Consider the following 24,799-nt stretch of genomic DNA (forward strand, 5'->3'; position numbering starts at 1 on the left):
AATGTGTTCTTAATTTAATTTTATACATAAATAAGATATGTATTTCAAAACTAAAAGGACACGTGTGCAACTTTGCAGGATGCACTAGAGCTTCAGGAACGAATGGGCCGGGTTAGCACTGGGTTGTCAGAGAAAACCATAGTAAATCAGCTTAACACGAGAACCCATGTTTCATCTGCGAATCAAGACGAAGAACCTGAAATTTGTGTCATATGCCAAGTACGTAAAACTATATATATATATGCATATATCTTCAGTCTCATACAAACCAATTCAATCAATTCTGTCACATTTGTGTTTGGTTTTAATTTAAGGCATACATCTCTTTGTCTGTTGATGTTGTAATAACTAAAATGGCGTATAATTTTGCAGGCGGAGTATGAAAAGAATGAGACAATTGGAAGACTTAGATGCGGACATGAATATCATGCAGACTGCATAAAGTCGTGGCTCCTTGAAAAAAATGTTTGCCCTATCTGCAAAGCTACACCTTTTTGATCATACATGTAGAGCTAGAAAGCCACTTTTAGAGAGGCCAAGGATGATGTATAGACTCTGTTTATTTCATTTGTTTCTCTTATGTCTATTGTGGACAATGTATCGACGCGTGTTTGTATATTTCAATTGTTTCATTTATTAACCATCTCAACCACTGAATCTTGCTGATTTAACCAAGATTTCTCTATAGTCTTGTATTTGACTCGTTCTTCAATTTCTTTACATCAATGTTTCAGAACCATTTAATAAATTTTCCATTCTGATAACAATTTTGTACAACTTTCCTCAACTAATTGGATTCTTGAATTATGATTCGTCTGAATATGTACCAAAAAGTTTCATCACCCACCACCGGTGATCTATCCTCCTCTCTTAATTACAATTTAATGATAGACAGCATTGCTTTTATAAAATGTGTGTGCGTGAATATATTTAAGTGACTGAAATTTTAATTAATAGAACATCATTGCAAAAGTAATAGAAGCAGCAAGCTGTATATAATATAACAATTCTTTGTTTTCAGGTAAATACAAGCATAGCCTTTTTATTTTCCCCTGTAATATGATCCAATTTGAAAGTTAATCTAAAAGTAAATCATTTTCCCAGTTTAATAGGAACTTTTAGAAAACATGTTTACTCAAAAGTTAAAATAAAATATAGTACATGCTTTCATATACAGTAATGTCACCGTCACCGTCACCATTCTTGTCTTGATCCTATATCACCATTCTTGTCTTGATCCTATATGGATGGAGTGAGCCAATACACAGTATTATAAATATTACAATTACATTATTCTGGTACTAGAATTAAATATTCAAATATACTATTTGTTCACGCTGAGAGAGAACTCGTGTTTTTACATTTTTCTTGTAATCTAATTTGACCTACAATACATCTAAAAATACTCATGTTTTTTGAAGTTTAGCACCTTCTTGAAGGACATGGAGAAATAACTTTGCTCAAAATTATATTCACATAGTCCACACACAAAATGCTTTAAAAGATTATGACAAACCATGAACTCCTTCCATAATAGGTACACTGTATATGCATCAAGAAACCCTCGAGAATGAAAATAAATTCAACAGCAAAGGAAATTCAAGAAGTCATAGATGTTTAGAATTGTTCTAGTTTCAATTTTCAGAAAATTAACATGTCGTCGTGGGCATAATTTACTTTACAGTAGTACGTACATATTTAGCTGCAATGGAGAGAGAGAGAGAGTGTGTGTGTTTACCAGGCGAGCAATGTGAGCTTCACAAAAATAACACAGGAGGAGGTCAAATTCTGGAGACAGATCGTATTGAACAAGAAAGAACCTCCCCATCCTTGCAACTTGAATCAATCAAACACAAACAATAGTATAGTTCCAAAGCAACAAGATTTTTAACAGTGCAGTTAACTTCACAAAACATTAACAGAGCTCTAAACTAACTATACAAGATAGATTGAATACAAAGGAGAGCATTAAAGAGACAAAAGAAGGAATGTGGATACTGGATTCATTTTCTTGGTCATCCGAGATTGACATTCAAGACCGTCCAATCTGGATTTGGTTATCATGCCATCAGAAACTGTACATGTATATCTATAGAGATGGTTGGGTTGTAATTCTTAGTTGAGATGGGTTTGAGAGTGTGTGTAATTGTATTTTTAATAAAACTTATATCACCCTTTTTGTTTTTCCTAAGCGCTAAAACATCCAATTTAACAACTCTGAGAACAAATATAAAGTCCGAAATGCAATTTCACTAATTGAAATCAAATGTTGTTGTTGCGATAACAACAAAAATAAAAAGTCAAATCACAAAACAAAATGAAAATGATTTATAATTATTTATAGGTGGTCAATTGATGAACTCAAACGAAACTTGAGAGATTTCAAACTATTACATTCACGTCTTCAATAACAAATGGATCAAGCTGATCCAAATTCACAGCAACACTGAAATCCAAAAGGAAAAATTAAAAAACAACCTAATAGTAAACTGATTCTAAAACCCTAACCCTAGATAAGCAGAGACACAACCAATTGAAGGACAAATTGGTCACCTTCAGGAGCTGGTAAACTTGGTCACCGCCTTTGTCCCCTCAGACACGGCGTGCTTGGCCAATTCACCGGGAAGAACAAGCCTGACGGCGGTCTGGATCTCCCGAGAGGTGATGGTGGGCTTCTTGTTGTAACGAGCGAGCCTGGAGGACTCCTGTGCGAGCTTCTCGAAGATGTCGTTGATGAAGCTGTTCATGATCCCCATAGCCTTGCTAGAGATACCGATATCAGGGTGGACCTGCTTCAGGACCTTGAAGATGTAGATCTTGTAGGTCTCCACGCTCTTCTTCGTCCTCTTTTTCTTCTTGTCTCCGGCGGCGGCGCCACCTTCCTTGGGGAGCTTCTTCCCGGCCTTGGGCTTCTTCTCCGCCGGAGCCTTCTCGGCGACGGTCTTCTTCTCTTCCGCAGGCTTCTTCTCTGCGGGCTTCTTCTCTGCCTTGGGTGCCATCGAAGGGTGTCTAGAGAGAGAAAGTGAGAGAATTGGGAATTTGATAAGGGGCTATTGTAGAAATACGGAGTAGTTTGAAATGAGTGGTAGGTTAGGACGAAGTTTATATAAAGGGACTGGCAAAATCTTATTGGTTAGTGAGTTTTCACGCGGATTGATGAGTTGGCAAGCGTTTGGACGTTGGATTTTTCTTTTGGTAATTGAGTGATTCAGCGGTTGAGATGCTATTAAACTCTGTGCCGTGTTTAGGCGGATTTTGGATTGGCGCCTTGTTTAAGGCGGGCAGATCACTGTTTCATTTTCGCCCAAAAAAAATTATGAAAATGAGAAAAGATACTTTCAAAGTTTCAATGAGATGCGGATCGAGTTTTTAAGCTATTTTTTTTTTTTTTTTTTTTTTCTTAGTTTAAACTGGTTAAATTGAGAAATTATTACTACTACGTATATGGTATTAGTCCATTGAAAAAATATATTTACAATAATTTATTAATAATATGTCAAATGCTTCATAATTATTTAATAATTTCTCTATTAAATTACAAATATGTACTATGAATGAGTGTTTCCCATATGCTACTAATCTAATTACACAATCTAAAAATTAATATTTGAGTCTATAAGTAAAACTTATATTTATTACTTAAATATGTTTAAGATTATAGCCCTTTAACTATTGGGGTAGATTTTTGAATTATTAATTAGAATACCATTGTTCTTAAAAAATGGTTTACAAAATAAACTTTAATGTTATGTGTTGAGGCTGAAATTCACGCAGTCCGATACGATACCGTTTTCCTGCAAGGAAGAGAGGAGAAGATCGATGAACCTTGACGACACCGGTGTGGTGCCTGCCAAGAGCTCTCCGACGATCAAATTAGTCTCTTCCTTGCAGGAAAACGGTATCGTATCGGACTGCGCGAATTTCAGCCTCAACAGTTGGCGCCATCTGTGGGAACGACGATTCCCTTGAATCAATTAATTACTCGTTGGGTATATACGTTTGCAATCCGATATGGTTACTGAAGGAACACCGTCGCAGGGATCTGGTCAAAGGGTAGAGTCGGGTGAAAACCTGGACGTCCCAAACGACCAGGCACGGCTTGCAGCATTAGAACTGCAGATTCAAACTCTGAGTCAGGGTATGAACCAATTGATCCAGCAAAATGCAACGCTCTTGCAACACCTTGTTCCACCGGTTTAACAAAACTTTCCAGGACAAAATCTCTCAAGTCTAAACGGAGGTAATGGGAATCTTGAAGAGAAGGATAATCATCCCCCCAAAACGAGACTGAAGTGGAACAAAGCCAGGTGGGAACCCGACATAGAGAGGTGGTTCACCCATCTATCCCATGGAGTTCCCGACCTCCTGAAAGCATAACCTTCTGTCTTAAGGAAAAGACAAAAAAAGTTACCCATCTCGACTTGCAGATCAAGGATCTCAACGGGAAAATGGAGGATGTAATGCAGGCTATGAAAGGGAAAGGTCCTGTCGCCGCAGATGACCTGATACAAAGGACCAACCTTCCTTTCAGCCCCGCCGTTATGAAATGTCCATTACTTAGCAAGTTCAGGATGCCCTCGTTCGAAAGCTTCGATGGGACCAAAGATCCCCTCGATCACCTGGAAACTTTTCAAGCTCTTATGCATTTACACGTTGTGCCAGATGAAATCATGTGCCGAGCTTTTCCCACTACACTTAAGGGATCAGCGAGAGTTTGGTTCAACAAGTTGAAGCCAGGAACCATCAACACCTTCGAAGAATCGAGTAAGCAGTTTGTGAGCCACTTCATTGCAGGTCAGAGGCATAGGAGGCCGGCTACCTACCTGTTTACCGTGGAGCAACAAAAGGAAGAGTTAATTCGGGAATACATCACCCGATTCAACGCAGAGATGTTGCAGGTAGAAGAGGTGGACGACAAGGTAGCTTTGACCGTTTTCATATGAGGACTCCAAACCTCCAGATTCTTGTTCTCCTTATCAAAATAACCTCCCACCAACATGATAAAGTTGCTGGTCAAAGCGCAAAAACACATCAATGTTGAAGACACCATGAGTGCACGGAATGAAGGAGAGGACAAGAAGAGGCCAGCCCCTCTCGCCAGGGATGAAAATAATACCAAATATAAGAAATCGTTCTTCAGCCAGAGCGACAGCACATATCATGAGAATGACTCAGATGAGTATACCGACTAGAAATTGTCTCACGGCTGGAATTAGCCTTATCAAGTCATTCACAATAAAGACTGGGAGCATCTTAGTTAATCATTTTAAATGGAGGGTAGCTCCATCACGTGTTATTTTGTTTTTAATAAGCCTTAAGGCAATGATGGTCTTTAATAAAATTCCTTTTAGTTTATACGTGCAGTATCCCCGTACTATAAGGGATAGTAATGAGTGTCCTGTATTACAAGGACCCGGACTGAGTGAATTCGGTAATCCGTATCCCCGTACTATTAGGGATAGTAAATGAGTGTCCTATATTACAAGGACCCGGGCTGAGTGAATCCCGTAATCCGTATCCCCATACTATAAGGGAATAGTAAATGAGTGTCCTGTATTACAAGGACCTGGGCTGAATAAATCCCGTCATCCATATCCCCGGACTATAAGGGATAAGTATCCTGTATTATCAGGATCCGGGTTGAATGAATCCCGTAATCCATATCCCCGTAATATAAGGGATAATAAATGAATGTCCTGTACTACAAGGACCCGGGTTGGATGAATCCCGTAATTAATATCCCCTTAAAATAAGGGATAATAAATAAAAATATTTTATTAAAGAGGTGAGTTGAGTAAAACTCGTAAAGTTCAATTCCCTTACTAAAGGGATGAGCTGAGTAAAACTTGTAAAATTCAATTCCCTTATTAAGGAGTGAAACTCATATGATTTATTCCCTTATCAAATGAAGAGTACTGTTCACAGGGGTATGAAAAAAAAAATAAATAAATAAAAAAAGAAGGCAGGGATTAATAATAGTTTTTACGTCGTACCTTCTTTAATGGCCTGTCGATTGGAATCAAAATCGTTCCGCCGATGTCGATGGTTGATCTTATCTTCTACTTATGCGAAATCATAAGAGATTTGTTGACAGATTTGTCGGGGATATGATTTAATCTTTTTGACCTCCTCCAGTTATAATAGGATTATTCTTACCTGTTGAACCACTTCATATTTCATTATCCTTGATAATGAAATCTAATCAATCTTATCGAGGGTAGGATAGATTTATATTTTTTCCTATCATTATGTTCAATAGGAAGGAAGGAAAGGGAGTGGAGAAAAAATAGGAAGAAATTAACGAGCTTCTCCAGTAGAGATGATATAAATAAATAAATTTTAAATTTTAGAAAAAAAAAGAAAAGAAGAGAAAAGACATTTTTTACAAATTTTTATCGGCCCAAAAATGGGCAGAAGGAAGACAACAGGACTATTATGGAAATTTTAAATTAAATATATCATAAATTATACAAATTTTAAATTACAATACTATCCTCTCTAAATTATAATATTATAAATATTATTGAATATAATAGTAAAAATAATTAAAAATTTATCTTTCCGTATCTCTTAATGAAAGTAAATTATGAGCATATTATCTTATCTTCTATCCAAGTTTTATCTTTTCTTCTATCCAACCAAACAAAAAAGAAGAAAATACACAATATCTTCCTAGATGGCTCATTCATCCCTTCTTTTCTCCTTTCTATTCAAAATTTTTTTTTTTCCCCTACTAAACAGAGCATAATAGTGTTATTCTAACATAATAATATTCATATCGGTTACTCACAATTGCACCAGCACTCCACTTATTTCTTACAAATAAAAGGATAATGTTATTATTTAACACACTTCGAAATTCTTCTGCTATGAAATTATTAAAATAAGATGAAAAAAATACACATAGGTAGAGTTATGAGTCCTAAATAACAAAATAGTCTATTTTATAAGTTTAATTTTTTATTTGATTGATTTATACCAAATAATTACAAATGCATCAAAAATTATTGTTAAAATACCAAATATCCTCTTTATAATGTGGCTTGCTTTTTTGTTGTTGAGATGTATGCCTATCTAAGTGCTACTTGTTTATTTCTTTAATGAAATTGCTTATTTATTATGTGTATATATATATCAATGAAAGTTTTTCCGAATTATCTTTTCAAATTGATTTCATGTATAATTTGTAGTGGAATCAAATTCACAAGATTATATAATTTAAAAATAAAAAATAAAAAATAAATAAAAATAAAAAAATGAAACAAACGTACCAATAGAAATCTACCAATAGAAATCTACCAATAAACATACAAATATTATGCTGCAAAATTCCGATTAAAGACACAAAAGACTCTTTGAAACCATAAAATCTTAATAAGGTTTAAGACCGATATGACTTGGTGCATGCAAGATTTCTTTCAGTTTTTTGCTTGGCTTTATGGTAAACACGACCATTGTCTTGAGAATGAAAGATTAGTACTTGCTACATTATTTTGTTGGTATCGTGTGATGCTCCTTGTGTTCTTAGCGAAATAATATGGGTTTATATTAATACATTTATTTTTTTATTTATTTTATTTTATTCTATAATTGTGTGAATTTGGTCTAATTACAATATACTAAATTAATTTGAAAAAATAATTTAGGAAAACTTTATTTGATATATATATATTGATAATTAATCAATTTTATTAAAGAAGGAAACAAGATGAACATATAGAGGCATCTCTCTCAAGTCTCAACAACAAAAAAACATGTTAGATTAAAAGGATGGTATTTGGGACTTTAACAATAATTTTTGATACATTTGTAATTATTTTTTAAAAATTAATCAAACTAAAAAATAGACTTTTAAAATATACCATTTTGTTATTTTAGGACTCCTAACTTTACCCATGTGTAGTTTTCCCAAATAAGATCACGGAATTGAAAGGAAAAAAAATTAATGTTTGTTTCGCTTTGATTTGTTTTCTATAAATAGTTTTAAAGAATTGTGAAAAAGCTTATTTCTGATAACTATATAAATAATCTATTTTAAAAACAAATATATATTTTAAGTGACTCTTTTTTAATAAAAAAAATGTCAACCAAACCAAATTTTGTACTTTCAATTATCTAAAGGAGAAATAATAATTTTAAAAAATTGAACCAAACAAACCTTAACTCAAAATTATCTTAGTGTTGATCTCCAACGCTTTCTCAAATGTCCTCTCAAACTCAACATATTGGAGATTTTGTTTTCTAATACACTCCAATAGTATGTTATGCAGTCTCTCAAAATATGAGATTCTCAAAACTTTTCTCATATATAGCAGGTTGTTATAAGTTGAGAACTTGAGATTCTGTTAAAACACTCTTTTGTGTATAATATACACTGCCACGTATAATGTGTAATTTTTTATATTTTTTTTAAATCTCCAGCAGTCTGTTAAGATTAGGGATGATAAATTACGACACGACACGAGAACATGACATGACACGAGTTAAAAGGGTGCAGGTTTGGCATAAACGAGTTTGGGTCATAACGAGTTGACACGATTAACCCGTTTACTTAATCGTGTCGGGTTAGGGTTGAAGAGTTAAACCCGTGTAATCTGCTTATAACCCATTTAATTCAACATGTAAGAATCGTGAATATAACGTATGTAATATATTACATGTTTAAACCCAATTACTATGGATGGTTAAGTCATTTCAACATAATCTTTATCCATGCCTTCTGATTTTTCTTTTTATTTTGAATATTTGGGTTAATTATGACAATTTTTTTCTATTATTTAGTATTTAATTAAATATTAAATGTCTATTTTGATAAACAGGTCATTAAACGTATTAATACGTTACCTGTTTAATAAACGGGTCTGGTTAACATTGAGGATTCTTAACACGATTATTAAATGGGTTGGGTTTAGGTTTACCTATTTAGTATAATATCCTTAAATCGACATAACACGAATACGAATTGCCACTCCTAGTTAAGATACACAAATGTATAAAATTGTTTTGTATTTTATATAACCTTTTTACACAACTACATCATCGTATATCCTTTCTCCTCCCTCTTTCTCATTTCATTAACTAATCAACCCTATATTAAGAAAGTTTATAAAAATTATGTCGGATCCAGGCACGACACTGGTTAATTGTTATTAAGTGATATATTTTTACACAAAAGGTATAAAACAAAAGTTGAAACTAAAAATAAATAATTCAATTTTTTTTTTTTTTTTTTTGTAAATCTACTACGACACATCAAATTTTTAAATATATATATATATATGTACAACGATCGGAGATGCTCTAAGCCTTTTTTTGGATTTTTGTGCAGATATGGACTGGAAAGTCACATGAAAAAGTAAGAATAATGCATTGATTAAAATAAGAAAAGTAATGGTCAAAATGTCAGCACAATTAGAGCATAATTACTAAAATATAGTATTTTGAATGAAATGTACTAATTAAAACATAATTGCTAAAATATAACATGTTAGCACTGTAACTCTTCTTAAAATATAACTTTACCATAAAAAAAATATAATTTTGGAGATGCTCTTGGAGTTAAAGGTTTAAAATTCAAGTCCATATGACATGGTGGATGTGTGCATTATCTTGTGCCACCAAAAATATACTGTACTTTTAGACTATGCTACTCTCTAGGTAATCAAGTGATATAAGGACACAAAAATTAAATATCATATCACTCTTTATTATTATTATTATTTTTTTCTTTTATGAGATAATTTTAAAAAATTCTCACTATTTTCAAATTTTTATCATAAATTCTCAATTTATTTCAATAAATTCTTTACACTTTAAAAAGTGATCACATTAACTCATTATTCGTGTCCGACCGGTTAACTGGGCAATGAAATGACAAATTTAACATTAAATAATAGGAACAAATATAAATAAAAGTATTAGTCATTATGAAATAATTTACAAAATAATAATATTAAAACATTTCATTATTTGATAAAAGGAAACAGAATGAGGTATTATTATTTAATTTTTTTAGTATTACACCATATTGTATTATTTTACAAAAATAGATGAGGAGTAAGCCGAATCAGCTGGTTCGCATCGGATTTCGAAGTCGCCGATACCATTAAACCCCGATTGCATATTTTACCATACTTGTCTTCATTATGTTTTTTTCCACCCATTTTTGGAGTAATAATGTCACCTTACCTATTTATACCATACGTAATTTTTATATCTTCAACATCCTTGATTAAGCACACATTGGATCAAATTTAAAGTTATAATGCGTTTTAACCTCTACGAGGACTTAGAACCCTCGCTAATAAATATAACAGATTTACTTAGAACCCTCGCCAATAAATATAACAGATTTACTTGTTTTAAAATTGTTTATAAAAAATGATTTTTATTTTATTTTTACCAGATAAGAAGAGTTAAAAGTTAAATTAGTAGATGATAATAACCCACCGATCTATCGAGGCATTCAAGTTTATCAGAAATGATAAATCAGATAAAAATATAATAAATATAAAAATAAAATAAATATAGGCTTTAGGTTGTCCCAAAATGTTCAAATATTCTAAAACCCAAATGGATTAAAGTCAACCCGGGCATTACTCTTTGAGCCACAAGTCAAAATAGCATAATTATTCGGGTTTTAGTCAAATAGGTGCAACTAATGGTTCGGATCGAAGTGGTGCAACGTGATGCAAACAGGTGCACGCGCTTCTTGTTCGAATAGGCACCACTTTCTCTATAAATGTCTCTATTTATTATTTTCATTTGCTCATTAAAAAAAACAGTATTTCTCTTTAAATAAAATAAATTAGGAAAGAAAGGAAATATATAATTTTTGGTTTTTTAATTTTTTTTTTTTTTTTAAGTTTGAATATAATGAAAAAGAAACGTACTGAAAAATTAATTTATCACACTTGCTATTTTTCCTCAAAACTTTTCTCTTAAATCAATAATTATCAACAATAACATATAATCAATTTTTTAAAAAAAGTTTTGTTTCTCTTAAACTAATAATCAGTTCTACCTAATAAAATATTATGAAACCTTGTGTTAAATATAAATAATAGAAATGAATATTAAATAATTATATTATTAATTTTAATAATCTATCATTTTACCATATCATTATTAAATATGTATATCATTAACATTTAGTGGTTCTGATCTTTCTCATGACATTTATTTGGTTCGATGTTTATCAAGAGTATTGCTACTACTAGAGGAAGGATAATCGTCGTATCGAGACAATCATGAGTTTAGCACGGAGCCAACGCAAGTAGTCTCGAGAACATAAACTATAAATGTGACCTGATTTACAAACATATTTTTTAGATGTTGTTTGATTTGATTTGTTAATTTAAGTAGAGACCGTTCAACACTAAAATCAACACAAATATTGTCTTGTGAATATAAAATCTAATTCTAATCTCGATCTACAAACATAAACATATTTTTTATTTGTTGTTTGATTTAATTTATTAATTTAATTTTTATACACAGTTATAGTTGACATCATATTGAATAGTAAGCATCATTTTACTCACAATTATTCTCATGTATCCAATAAAATTTCAAAACTACTTTCAAAATAAAAGTTGGATAAAATTTTAGAGGAGTTACATACAGAAATGTGAGAACCATTTGTTTATGATTTTTTACAATTCCCTTGATCATATAAGGTAAATTGGGTCATGAAACTGAGAGTTTATATATGAGGTGATAATTTGTGTTATAGTTCAATAGGACTTCCTTATCTTCCCAAAAATAAAAGAAGTTAAAGCGTTCAAGTCCTTGTAGAGACAAAAATGAGTAACTTGCCAATGAAAAAAATAATATTTATACATATATATCCATCTTGGTTTTGTTTATAGCATATTGAAATAATAACAATTAATTAAAATATGTTATACTATAAATTTAATTTATCACAATTAATTAAACGAGTTGAACCCAAAAATAAATAATACATTATTAACAGGTTGACACAATTATATTAGGTGAGCCCTAAAAACAAACACCACATGAATAATAATGGGGTGCGCCCTAAGAACAAACCCCACATGAAGAATAATAGGTTGACACGATTATAAATAAAAAAGCCCATGATGCTATTAGGATCACTCCAAACTCACTAATTGATTTTGTGTTCGAACTTGTCGAGGAGCAGTGTCTTGAGCCAGGCCCATTTCTGATCTGTGTGACAGGTAATGTATTTGAAGCAGAGTGGGTCCAAAAGCCCGCACAATTGTTTATTCGGGCTCGGATTGGGCCAGTATCAATTCCCATCCGGTTATCGATCATTTCGTTAGATGCCTAATTGCGGCATCCCCGGAAATATAAAGCACAAACCCTAATAACTTCTCTCTTCACTGCTCTCCGCACTCAGCTGCCTAAACAGACGCAGCCACCGTCTACTCTTCGAGGTAAAGTCATCGACCATCAATTCCATGGATCTGTTTCTTTTTCTCTCTCATCAATTTCCGTTGAAGCTCGATTTGTTCTCAATCCGCTTCCTTAATTTGATTTGTGCTACACCCCCTTCTCTCTCTCTCTCTCTATATGTATATATTTATCTATGTATTTATATATCTGTATCGAGTTACATATTGTCATATCAAGATCATATCAGCGTTGCATGCATTTTGTGGAACTGCCTATTTTTTATTTAATGAATGTAGATTATTAGTTTTGAATTGCTATTGGTTGATTATGTTGACTCTGACATATTTGTATCATATATATTCGTTAAATATGGCTTTATATCATTATTATTGTTGTTGTATTTGTCATTTTTGCCTAATTTTTATGTAGTTGTCTTTCATTTACCACACACTTCTGCGTGAAGATAAAGAAACACCCTATGTTTATGCCTAAATTTTCATATTCTATCGCAGACTATGTATGCCAATTTTTGATGTGATGTATATTAAAACAACAATTTGTAGTGCAAAAATGTGAAAATCATATATCCAATAAGCTTGTTTGCATATGCAATAGGTGCATTTATTGGGGAAAAAAAAAAAATCTTTAGTTACAATGGTTATTAGGAACATCATTTTCTCAGTATTTGTCTTGTCTTATGAAATTGAGATCTGTTAGATTTTTATACTTGTGGTCCTATCCTGGGTTTTCATTAAAGCACTAAGAAATAAATGATGAACCATAAGTGCTTAAATATTATCAGTTTTTGAATTTTAGGATTTTTTAAAATTTTAATATAACTTATGGGCCAGCATCAAGGCAGTGGGAACTGTAGATCTCATGAATGTGACTGGCTTTATCATGGAAACAATGACATTCTCAAGTTGAAATAGAGAATTGTTTTGCTTGTGCGGGATTTGGATAACCGGAGGTCACTAGATAACCATGTCAAAATTATTACAGTCTGAAAAAACAAAATATGCAATCTATTATTTTTGTCTTTTATATTGGGCACACTTGTATGGTACGTAAATATCTGTTCTGTTCTTTTGCATCATAGATATTTGTTTGATAATTGAATATGACCTATTTGGTTGAAGGATGCTCTCAGGCAATGATTTAAATGAATTTACTTGAGCAATTCAATGAAGACAGTAAGGTAAAAGAAAAATAATGAAAAATGGAACTTTCTGGAGAGGGAAATGCACTTTGAGAATATTTATGCATTCCAAGAAGTGGCTTAATTAATGTATCACGCACTTCTTGGACACTAGGAGGGACATACAGAACATTACCCAATTCATGATACACACACCAGACATTTAATGGCCAATGACCAAGACAAGCCAAGCATGTAGGTGACACTTTTTAGCTTACTGTGTTTGCTGGAACACCTTTGCTCTAAATGGACAATTTGTACTTTAATTAACTTCTGTTCTCTAGCCTTACTTTTAGTCACCAAGCTCTATGGCTTGGAGAAATATTTAATTATTGTGGAAGTTACCAAAATTGAATACATGTGCAGTTCTATGGGTTCAGTGATCCCTCCCAGCTATATTTAAGGCGGGACTAACAATACGCGATTGTCATTTTCCTGGGTCCGTCCTTAGCAATCTGTCAATTGGATTTTATTTCAGCTATATTGGCTGGGAAATATAAATGCCGATCCTCCAATTTATGTAACGTTAGATTACAGTGGCGAGCCACAAAATTAGGTCCCTTCCTGTTCAGTTGTATCTTAACCAATCAATTATGATTGAGTTATTGAATCTCTTAAGCAGTTTTACCAATTTGATGTTTGCTGTGTTTTTCCAGTAGCTTGCATTTGTGAAGATGGTGAGAGTCAGTGTCTTGAATGATGCTCTTAAGAGCATGTACAATGCAGAGAAGAGGGGAAAACGACAGGTCATGATCAGGCCATCATCAAAAGTGGTTATAAAGTTTCTTCTGGTCATGCAGAAGCATGGTTTGCCCCTTGCATTCATTCTTCTATCAGCTTTAAACTTCTTTATCCTACAATTAGAACTAAAGTTGTTGAAATATTACATATATGTTTAATTCCAATTGGCAATTGTTTTTCTAGGTTATATTGGAGAATTTGAGTATGTTGATGATCACAGATCTGGAAAAATTGTGGTTGAATTGAATGGAAGGCTGAACAAATGTGGGGTTATTAGTCCTCGTTTTGATGTTGGGGTCAAAGAAATTGAACCTTGGACTGCAAGACTACTCCCCTCAAGACAGGTTGGCCTTTAAAACTCCTTGTTATTTTATTCTTTGAATAACACTTCATATCATTTTAAGCGGAAACTGGTAATTATAAGTGATATATACGTAACATTCAGCTGCTCCCTGGTGAGCAGGGAGCAATATACTCATTTTTACTCGTAGTCTTAGTCCTTAGGATCTAATTATTTTAGGAAATTAACATTCTTTTAATTAGCCATTAATTATGAAATGACTATATTGGATGCATTTTTAAAAGAAAAAATAAATTTATTAATTAACCGTGAACTGCCATCCCCTGACTGCCACTGTCACCTCTATGCCACCGCCGCACCACCACCTCCTAAACCACACCACCTCCACCCAGACAGATTTGATGGCAACTTATATCTAAGAATTACCAAATCTACAAGTTAATGCCAGATTCACAACTATAAGCCAAGTGATTAAGCTTTCAGATAATCTTGTCAAATCAAAATTAGCCACCTGCAAACTGTAATGCTACATTTAACACAATATATACTTTGGGTGTCAATAGTTAATCAAAATGAAAGATCCCTATTCTTGTGATTCGTAGGAACCTAATATACAACTTAAAGGGGCTTGCATTTAGATCCCATCGTTAATCATAATTATCATAAGAAAATCACAAGAACCTGATAGAAAAAATCTATCGTGATCGAGAATGCATCTTTAAACTTGCGTCCTTATAATTATTGGGGTAGGTGGCGGTGTGGTGGTGGTGGTGGTGGGTGGCGGTGTGGTGTGATTGATAGAGGTGGTGGGTGGCGGTGTGGTGTGATTGGTAGAGGTGGCTGGTGGTGACGGACCGACAGTGGTGGAAAGGGGCGTAATTCAAGTTTAATCAGATTAAAAAAATTATTATTATTTTTTTTAAGAAAGTATCCAATATAGTCATTTCATAATTAATGGCTAATTAAAAGAATGACAATTACCTAAATTAACTATAGTTTCAAGTAGTCTTAGGATTAGATCCTAAGGCTTTGAGTAAAAGTGAGTATACTGCTCACTAAGGAGTAGTTGAACACTGCTGTTTATATATATATATATATATATATATATATAAATATAAATATGATAGTACATGAACCATTTAGAACACTGGGGAATCTTCAATGCATGTGATATCCACGATACATGTCTGGATTAATTACATTATTTTTCTTTATGCATCAGATTTCTTGCTAGTGATTTGAACTTCTTCTTCTCTCCCTTTTCTTTCTAAATTTATGACGGATGCGTGATAAATTTGCAGTTTGGGTATATTGTGTTGACAACATCTGCGGGCATCATGGATCATGAAGAAGCTAGGAGAAAGAATGTCGGCGGTAAAGTGCTTGGCTTTTTTTACTGAGCCGGGATTTTGAGGGTTTCTTTTTTGTCACGCGCGGCCTTTTATGAAAGAATTATGTTCTATAGATTTTTATTTGGAATCTGGTTAGACTTTTTTGTCTTTGGTTTTGATTTTCTTTTCCAAGTATTGCATTTGGGATTGTTGCTTATTGAAAACTTAAGCTGTTAGCCCGTTACAAAGTATTTTTTTTTTTGGTAATTATGATTAAAAAAGAACCCTCTCGATTTTGGATTTCATTGATAGAAGAAATATGAACTGTGATGTTGGAAAATCCCAATTTTCCGGAAATTAAATTGCATTTGTTAGATAATTTTTGTTGTTGAAAAGGTTAAACTTTGTAACTCAATTTTATCTCCTCTACCTCCCAAAGTGGAAAGTTGAGTTTCAAGTTCATGGGTGCCCATACAAGTTTATCTTAGGTCTAATTTAGTGGTGTTTAAAATGCTCCCTCGTTGCCTTGCTAATGAGAAAATAGTCTTCAAACCGAAATTGCTTTGTTCTATTCTTTCATTGCTCTCCTTTTTTTGTGGGGACTAAGTTTCATTTTCTTGGTATAGCTTAACTCTGTGTGGCTGATGATACTAAAAGGTCCCATTTCATGCTTCCTAGAATGACCGAAGACAAACATGTGCACTTACATTTCCAAGGGAATTATATGGGTAAATGAATGGAGCTACTCTCCATGATATAGGAGAAATTTCTCCTGAAATTGAGTTTCTTACTCAATTGTTGAAGAGGAGTGCCAGCGATTGTTGATCGGCACTCGCCTTCCTTTGTGATTATTAGTTGTAAATCAATCACAACACTCGAGGAACTCTCGTGATAGAATTTCTAGGTCGTTGTGACCGGTTTGATCAGATTGCTGAAAGGAGACCAGCATGTTAAATGGCCGACGGTCGTCATTTACTTTCCTCAATTCTGTTTTGCAATCCATCACCACTCGACACCAGCTGTCAATAATGATTTCCTTAATTGCAATTCACACTTGTATGTCAATGATTTGGTATCCACTATATGTAGTGGGACTAGTGGGTCGCCAGCTCAGCGACCCATTCTCCTGTATAAAAAAAAAAAAATTTCATAAAAGATAATGTCGGTCTGTTTAATTTGGTTTTATGATAGAAGGAATAGTTTTCAAACTTTACAAAATTGTTTATCTGAAAAACAAACCTTTTCTCAATTCAATTTTCAAATAGAAAATTATTATCAGAAAATCAAGCCAGATGGTCCATAATGATTTTATATTTTTTTTGTGACTTTTTTTAAAAATTATTTATCGTGGCAAACTCAGAAATCTATACTATCTCTATAACTATGAGTCTATGAGATACAAGTTGGACTTCCAGTCGATGATTTTATTTTTTTAGATATTTTAGTGTGATATTTTTTTTTTTCCTGATGATTTGGTACTATTTTTTTTTTTTTAATGTCAAACACCATTTTTGACACAAGTAGCATGAGGATTATATGAAATGTATTATTTAAGGAAAAGTTAAATTTATTATTTTTATTTTAGCATAAGCCTTCGTTTTGTTTGATAAAATCAGCTTTTTTTAGAGTTTGAATACAACGAATAGAAAACGTTCCGAAAAATTAACTCGCAAACCGTTATTTAACAGCTTCATTGATAATTGCAAACCCATAACTTCTTTATTGGTAGTAAAGTTATAAATAAGTACACTTCTATAAATAGTAGCTTATAAGATCTACTAATTAATTTTTTATTATTCTACTATTTATTTTATAATTTACTATTTTTATCAAATAAGGGCAATTTATGTAAGTACAAATATATATATATATACACACACACATATATATTATTTGAACCAAAATAATATATGTGAAAATTAAACAGTACTAAATATTTCAGAATATTTTTCATATTCATAAAGTGCGTAGTTGAGTTTTCAAAATGTTCATGGCATAATAATAGTAAATTTAGATGATAAAAAAATATATATCAGATTATCTGTTTCCGCACTACAGTATTTGTTTGGATTTTGTAAATTTTTGAAATATTGAAAACTCCTCAAAAGAGAAATGTTGAAGATTGAAAATGTGATGGAAATTAACAACGCATTTGTTTATGGTAAAGTCAAAAATGTGAAAGAATATCTTGTATTTTTTGGGAAAGTAGGAAAGAATATAATACTTTGAGAAAATGGAAAAAAAAATCATATTTTTCGGAAAGATTATATTCCTTTTTTTTTTTTTTTAATAATACCGTGAATGGTCATTTGGTTATATATATATATATATATATATATATATATATATATGCAATGTCCTATTTTAGTGGGGACAATTATACAAATATAAAAATCTTTCTATATAAAATTAAAAAAAATAAAAAATTCAGTGGGGGCAGCTGCCCCCACTTGTCCCTACGTGGCCCACTTGTCCCTATGTGGCTACGCCACTGTGTATATATATATATAAATATATATTAACTTTTTTGCTATTATGATATTTTCTTATAATTTTCTTGAATAAATTTCTATACTAATCAAATATATGTTAGAAAATATATATATATATATATATATATTATTTTCCATTTTTATTTTTATTTTTTGATAGTTCTATTTAGCCTAAGAGAGAGTAAAAATGACAGACCACCAAGGACAACACTTACTTTTTACATTTTAACATAGAAGCTCATAATTCAAGTTTTTATAGTGACAAAAGGGAGTGTGTGAGTTTATCAAAGTAATTGAAAAAAAAGAATGACTAAAAATTTGGTGATTTTAACATTGGATTACCAAAGAGCAGCTAGCTCAATGGAGTAATCTCCATCTTTAAAGAGGAGGATAGGAGTTTGACCCTAGATGTGATTAAAAGAAGTATAAGTAACCCAATGTGTGAGTGTATTTCTTATTAATGTAAAAAATATATATATATATATTTTATAAATCATAATAACATAATATAAATATCACCTAAAAAAATGTAAGCGTTCCTTAAAATGAAATTAAATGTATTATCACTTAAAAAAGTATGTATCAACTTATAGTAGGATAAAATTTATTTTATTAATCATAATAAACATAATGTGAATATCACTTAGAATAGGAAGCATCATTTAAAATGGGGTAAAGTACAATAAATTTTCCTGAATTATTGAGATTTTGCAATAAACCCTCCTGAATTATAAAATTGCAACAAAGTACCATAGTTTAGGGGATTAATTACATTTTTTTTGTAATTCAAGAGGTTTATTGCATTGTGGTCCATAATTCATGGGGTTTTTTGTACTTTATCCTTTAAAATGAGATAAAATTGTGGATGTTTTATAATGTGAAATGTTTAGAATAATAATAATAAAAAGATATTAAAAAAATTAATCTTTAATTACCACTAAAAAATCAGTACTTAAAAGTTTTGGTATTTTATTTTTAGTTTTATACTGTATAACAATACCTTATTTTTAAAAAAGTGTTAAATGTAATAATGAGCTCGGGGTCACCTGATTTTACTGACGCGGAGAGCGGAAGTAAATGAAGTGAGGACTCTTTCTCTCTCTCCGTTGGAGACTTGCTAGCGTGCGCAGCAGAGTAAACGGCGCACGATAACAAAATGTATTAGAGACCCTGCGCATGATAGCCACCATCGTAGGGAGCTTGTAGGTCGGACGGTGAACTAATTAAACACTTCGGTTATTTGGTAAAAACAAACATAATACTCTCTTTCTCTCTCTAAAACTTCCATGGGCGATCTCTCTCTTTATTTCTGATTGGGTACTTCTTTCTTTTGAATACTCTCTTTATTGTTTTTGATTTTGGTGTATTTTCGTTAACTTGTTGTTCGATTACACACACACAGTTATATATAATTTGAGAAGGTTTTTTCGTGTTGCTTCTTCAATGGCCGCTCCACCTGCAAGGGCTCGAGCCGATTACGATTACCTCATAAAGCTCCTCCTGATCGGCGACAGCGGTACGGTCTTTTACATTTTCTAATTTCTCAAATCTTCTTTTTCATTCCATTTGAAATGTGTTTAATTCCATGGATCGTGTGTTCTGAATTTGAAATTTTCTGACATTGATCCCCTATAATTACCACATTATTGTAAGCATTTTCGTTTGCGGTTAGCAGAATTCAGGGATTAAAAAAGTTGGCTTTTTGATGGGATCTGGTTGGTTTCAGATTCTTTTGATTAGATATACAGTCGAACAATATATTGGGAGTTCGAATCCCCTTGAGGCCACCTAGAGAATTTTTCGGGTAATTGCCCCGTGCATGTGGAATGGGGGACTGCAGTGCCCAGTGGTGGATTACGGGGTGCTTTAAGAGGCCCGACACCACCATTGTGGACACCCAAAAAGGGGTGGGGGCATTTGTGGTTTGGGTTCTCAATAAGGAAAAATATTTGCTTCCTCATGTGAATGAATTGTCCACGTTAATGATTAGTCATGAGTGTTTTCTCGTGTAATTGTACGTTTCGTATGAAACCATGAGCAAATCTCAAGGTTATGATACACAAATATGATTATGCATAAATTGTAGTATACACTCTCAAATTATGTAATTCAAACTATTAAGTTTGTGTGAGGTTAGAAGTGAACTGCTATATGTCTTAGCAATTCTCAAGGAGATGCCACCTTGATGTTAGAAGTGAACTGCTATATGTCTTAGCAATTCTCAAGGAGATGCCACCTTGATACACAAATTTGTCTATGCATAATTTTAACTGGTAGTATTCTCTCAAATTATGTAATATAACAATTTAGTTTGTGCTGATGGTGTGGAGTTGAGTTTAGAAGTGAACTGATATCCTTTTTTAATAGCCTTAAATCTCAGAAATCTTCTGTAAATGTCTTAGGTTTCTTTCTTTTTCTATATAAACTACCTAGAGTTTACAATCTATATTCTTAAGGAGCCTAACACTGACAACAAAAAAAAAGGAAAAAAAAAAATGGAGCCTAACACTGGGCTTTGTGAGAGGTTTGGATTTTTTGGCATCAGGGGCGGAGCCAAATTTTTTTTTTGGGGTGGGGGGTGTGTGCCCACACATGTTGTTATTCATGTGCATGCCTTATAGGATCATATCACATGCCGTGACATTATGTGATTAGCAAACTTTGTATTTGTACTTTGAGGGTTCTGAAATTTGGTTGTTTTCATGGGTATTATGTTCTCATCATTTTATTCCTTCCTGCTTAAGTTGGTTTATATACTGGTCTGAAGGGCTTTCTGATTTGATGCTGTTATTTGAATGCTTAGAAAAGGACAGCTCTGTAGATTGTACTAGCAGTGCGAGGGCCTGAGTTCACTTCTTGTTCTTGAGAACATAATGGAACTACATAATCTTTTGAGCCTATTAAAATATTTATGACCCAGAAATCAGTAATGAGTTTATCTGTTTATTTTTATCTACCATTGCAGGTGTGGGTAAGAGTTGTCTTCTTTTGCGTTTTTCTGATGGTTCCTTTACTACCAGTTTTATCACTACCATTGGGTGCGCACTCTCAAAATCTCAAGTTAAAATGCAGTACTTTGTTTTTCTCTCTAAAAGTGCTTCTGACCTTTTGGTGTCATATTTTCCTTTGCAGCATTGACTTTAAAATAAGAACTATTGAGCTTGATGGCAAACGGATCAAGCTCCAAATCTGGGATACAGCTGGTCAGGAGCGGTTCCGAACAATCACAACTGGTAAATTTCAGGTTCTGTAGATAATGTTATTCAATTTTGCAATACGTATTTTGATGGGGAGAGCTGTCTTCCTTAGTGTAGTTGCCAGTACTGCACAATATGGAAAAATTAAAAGCTCCAAGGTCTTTGAATCATTCATTCTTCACCTCAGAAATCTTAATGTTGAAAACTGGATTTTGCAATTAACCCTATTTTCTCATGCATCTGTCCCAAATATTAATGATAAAAATAATAATAATTTTTAATTTTAAAAGAATCATGTTGATTATATTGTGAGAACTACCTAATTTTCTTGCTTCTAAGTCAAGCTGCTCTTGGGTATTTTACGATATAAATGATGTTTACAGCATGGATACCATTGTGATTGTGTAGAGTGAGTAATTATAGAACTGCAATTTTACAACACCTTCTAATTGGTTTTTACTCTATAAATGCTTCATATTTGTCCTTTTTGTATGGTCAACCATTTTACTTTTAAAATTCTATTCCAGCTTACTATCGTGGAGCCATGGGTATTTTGCTGGTCTACGATGTTACAGATGAATCATCTTTCAACAGTAAGTTTTACTGCCCTCCCACATCTATTATCTGTGATGCATTTATTTGTAATCTCCATGCTTCTTTCAAACTCTACTATTTGGGATCTTTCCCACGATATTTCCATCACTTGATGCATTTCTATAATGTGTAGACAGAATTTAATGGTTTATAACCTGGATTGGTTTGCAGAACTATAATTATCAGGTTTTTCTTATTTTCTTAACTGGTTCTTAAAGAGTTTTCTTGCCATTGCTTTCAGACATTAGGAACTGGATTCGCAACATTGAGCAGCATGCTTCTGACAATGTCAACAAGATACTTGTAGGGAACAAGGCTGACATGGACGAAAGCAAAAGGGTAAAATTATTGTGTGAATCTGATTTTTCAAAACCAGTCATTTTTATCACTTAAATTGCTTGAGATTTCAATTCTTGTGTCTTCAATATGGTTACCTTGTCAAACCCAAATCTGAGGATCTCCTTAATGGAAAATCTTTTTAGGCTGTGCCTACTTCCAAAGGCCAAGCACTTGCTGATGAATATGGCATTAAATTCTTTGAAACTGTAAGTACAACATCGGTATCTACTCAATAGATTGTTGATTATTTCTTCGTATATGTCTAAGATACCGCTTGCTGCAGAGTGCAAAGACAAATCTTAATGTAGAAGAAGTTTTCTTCTCAATAGGAAGGGATATAAAGCAAAGGCTTGCAGACACCGACTCCAAGGCCGAGGTATTTGAATAAAAAATTATGTAATTTGAAATCAAACTCTTGTTATTAGTGCTGAAGACTTGTTTGGTTGTGTGTTTTCAGCCTACAACAATCAAAATTAATCAATCAGATCCAGCAGGTGGGGCAGCTCAAGTTGCCCAAAAATCAGCTTGCTGCGGTTAAACAAACAATTTATTGCAGGAGCAGGGCCACATTTTGGGTGCTACCTCCAGAGAAAAATGAAAATGGGAAATCTAATTGCGATGACATTGTTTTGGGTGCGTGTAGTTCTTTATATTATCTTTCTTTTCGAACCTCTTTTAGTGTTTGAAAGGTAGTATCTTATTATTTTGAGAAATTTATATGTTTCACATCTCGTTTTGTTCTTGAAAATTTAAGTTCTTTTTGCTGAGAGACATTATGGTATGGCCATGTTTGTTTGGCTGGATTTGCGGGTTGATAGGAATTAGGATATGCATAGTCCTTCATTTGGGTCACTGAATGTGATCATATTAAAGTACCCCCATAGGGTTTGATATCCGTCGCATGTGAGATACAAGCGGTCGGACCTTCTTGTTGATTGCTAAAGAGGAAGGAGGGATGATGGCCAGCTGCTGACCATGGCTTCATCATCCAAGCTGTTGCCAACTCTTCTGTTTTGTCACCACTGTGGTAATTCAGTCACCTCATTTTTTTCCCTTCATTTTATTTGTTTGTTCGAGGGAGATCTGCAAATTTTTTTTTTTTTTAGTGGTTTCCTTCTTTCTCTTCATCTTTTCCTGCTTCCCTTTTTTTTTTTTTTTTTTTTTTTTTTTTTTCATAAAAAATTATTTAATTTAACTTTTTTATTTATTTTGGGAGGGGGGAGGGGGTTTGTTTAGATTCTGCTTTCAGTGGTTAGATCTGAACAATCTGTGGTATTTTATTTAATTAAATTGTATTTTTTTGTTTAATTTTTGAAATTAGATTTTAAATCTCAGCAAATTGGGTTTCTCATCTGATTAATTTATAAAAGTATCAAACAAGTTTGGCAGTGTGCTTAAGAAAATTGAATTCAGGTTTCTTCTGATGGTGGTAATGGGTTAAAGTTCAGGCATGGAAAATTAGAGTTTCTCCCATTGAGTAGGTTACTTTTTCAGGTCAAGTAGGATAATTGTATGGTACTTGTTATTAGCTGTGTTCTTTGTAATTGATACGAGTACGTTTTTAACCTTTATTTTAGTGACTTCCATAGGTTGGGTTTTTAGCGGTACATATGCGTTATTTATTTATTTTGTCCTTCCAAATATGCGTTTTTTATTCTCTGAATATATATTTAGAGAATAGAATAGTAGAAAATAATTTGAAATTTTATTAAGGTTGACAGTTTGCTGTGGTACTTGAGGGAGAAGTGCTCCAATAAAAATATTAGTAGTTCCGTATATAAATTTTATTACGTCTCCTGGTACAAGCACTTGAAGACGATGCAATTCACATTGTCGTTAACGTAACATTTGGCAAGTCAAGAAGACGATGCAATTCACCGAGCAATAATTTAAGACACGGATTATGCATAAAAACTTCTTTAATCTATTGAATTACCTGAAAATCATTATAAAAAATGTATTTATTCTTCTGGAGAATAAGGTGCAACAAGAACTCTGATGATAACAAGAGCGTGTATCGATTGTTACACGCAATGAGCTGTCAATGAATATAAATAATTAAGGTTATCCTATAGATTTTTTTTAATGATTGATTGTGATTTAGCTTTCTAACACGCAGTATGAAAAACAGAACCTTTCCCCCATTTTTGCGGTCTAATCTTTGTTTTCAAAATAAAACTTTTTAATTCCTCCAGAATACCTAACCTGTAGTACCCTACTAGTTC

At 32.8% G+C, this 24,799-nt stretch overlaps 4 protein-coding genes across 5 annotated transcripts; 3 read left to right on the plus strand and 1 right to left on the minus strand.

The window, feature by feature from the left end:
* Positions 1-87: 87 nt before the first annotated feature.
* LOC132269475 (probable E3 ubiquitin-protein ligase RHG1A) lies at positions 88-599 on the plus strand. The gene is made up of 2 exons (XM_059770670.1): positions 88-219; positions 373-599. The coding sequence occupies exons 1-2, from the start codon at positions 103-105 to the stop codon at positions 496-498; spliced, it is 243 nt and encodes an 80-aa protein (XP_059626653.1). The 5' UTR covers positions 88-102; the 3' UTR covers positions 499-599.
* Positions 600-2,310: 1,711 nt separating this feature from the next.
* On the minus strand, positions 2,311-3,085 carry LOC132269471 (histone H2B). Its single transcript, XM_059770665.1, has one exon. It carries the CDS (start codon positions 2,997-2,999, stop codon positions 2,556-2,558), a length of 444 nt encoding a protein of 147 aa, XP_059626648.1. The 5' UTR covers positions 3,000-3,085; the 3' UTR covers positions 2,311-2,555.
* A 9,197-nt stretch (positions 3,086-12,282) lies between these two features.
* On the plus strand, positions 12,283-16,257 carry LOC132269478 (small ribosomal subunit protein uS8). The gene is made up of 4 exons (XM_059770671.1): positions 12,283-12,422; positions 14,236-14,386; positions 14,504-14,664; positions 15,923-16,257. The coding sequence occupies exons 2-4, from the start codon at positions 14,254-14,256 to the stop codon at positions 16,019-16,021; spliced, it is 393 nt and encodes a 130-aa protein (XP_059626654.1). The 5' UTR covers positions 12,283-12,422; positions 14,236-14,253; the 3' UTR covers positions 16,022-16,257.
* Positions 16,258-19,508: 3,251 nt separating this feature from the next.
* On the plus strand, positions 19,509-23,377 carry LOC132269480 (ras-related protein RABE1c). 2 transcript variants are annotated; one of them, XM_059770677.1, is made up of 9 exons: positions 19,509-19,687; positions 19,847-19,960; positions 21,410-21,482; positions 21,577-21,677; positions 22,169-22,234; positions 22,477-22,574; positions 22,718-22,780; positions 22,858-22,950; positions 23,032-23,377. In XM_059770677.1, exons 2-9 carry the CDS (start codon positions 19,888-19,890, stop codon positions 23,110-23,112), a joined length of 648 nt encoding a protein of 215 aa, XP_059626660.1. In that variant the 5' UTR covers positions 19,509-19,687; positions 19,847-19,887; the 3' UTR covers positions 23,113-23,377. The 2 variants fall into 2 exon arrangements, with proteins under 2 accessions (XP_059626660.1, XP_059626659.1); XM_059770676.1 differs by having other exon boundaries at positions 19,510-19,761.
* Positions 23,378-24,799: the final 1,422 nt, after the last annotated feature.

Source organism: Cornus florida, unplaced genomic scaffold (genome assembly GCF_030987335.1).
Source record: "Cornus florida cultivar Cherokee Brave unplaced genomic scaffold, ASM3098733v1 CherokeeBrave_3.0.0_Hap2_Chr08, whole genome shotgun sequence".
In the NCBI taxonomy this organism is placed as follows: Eukaryota; Viridiplantae; Streptophyta; class Magnoliopsida; order Cornales; family Cornaceae; genus Cornus; species Cornus florida.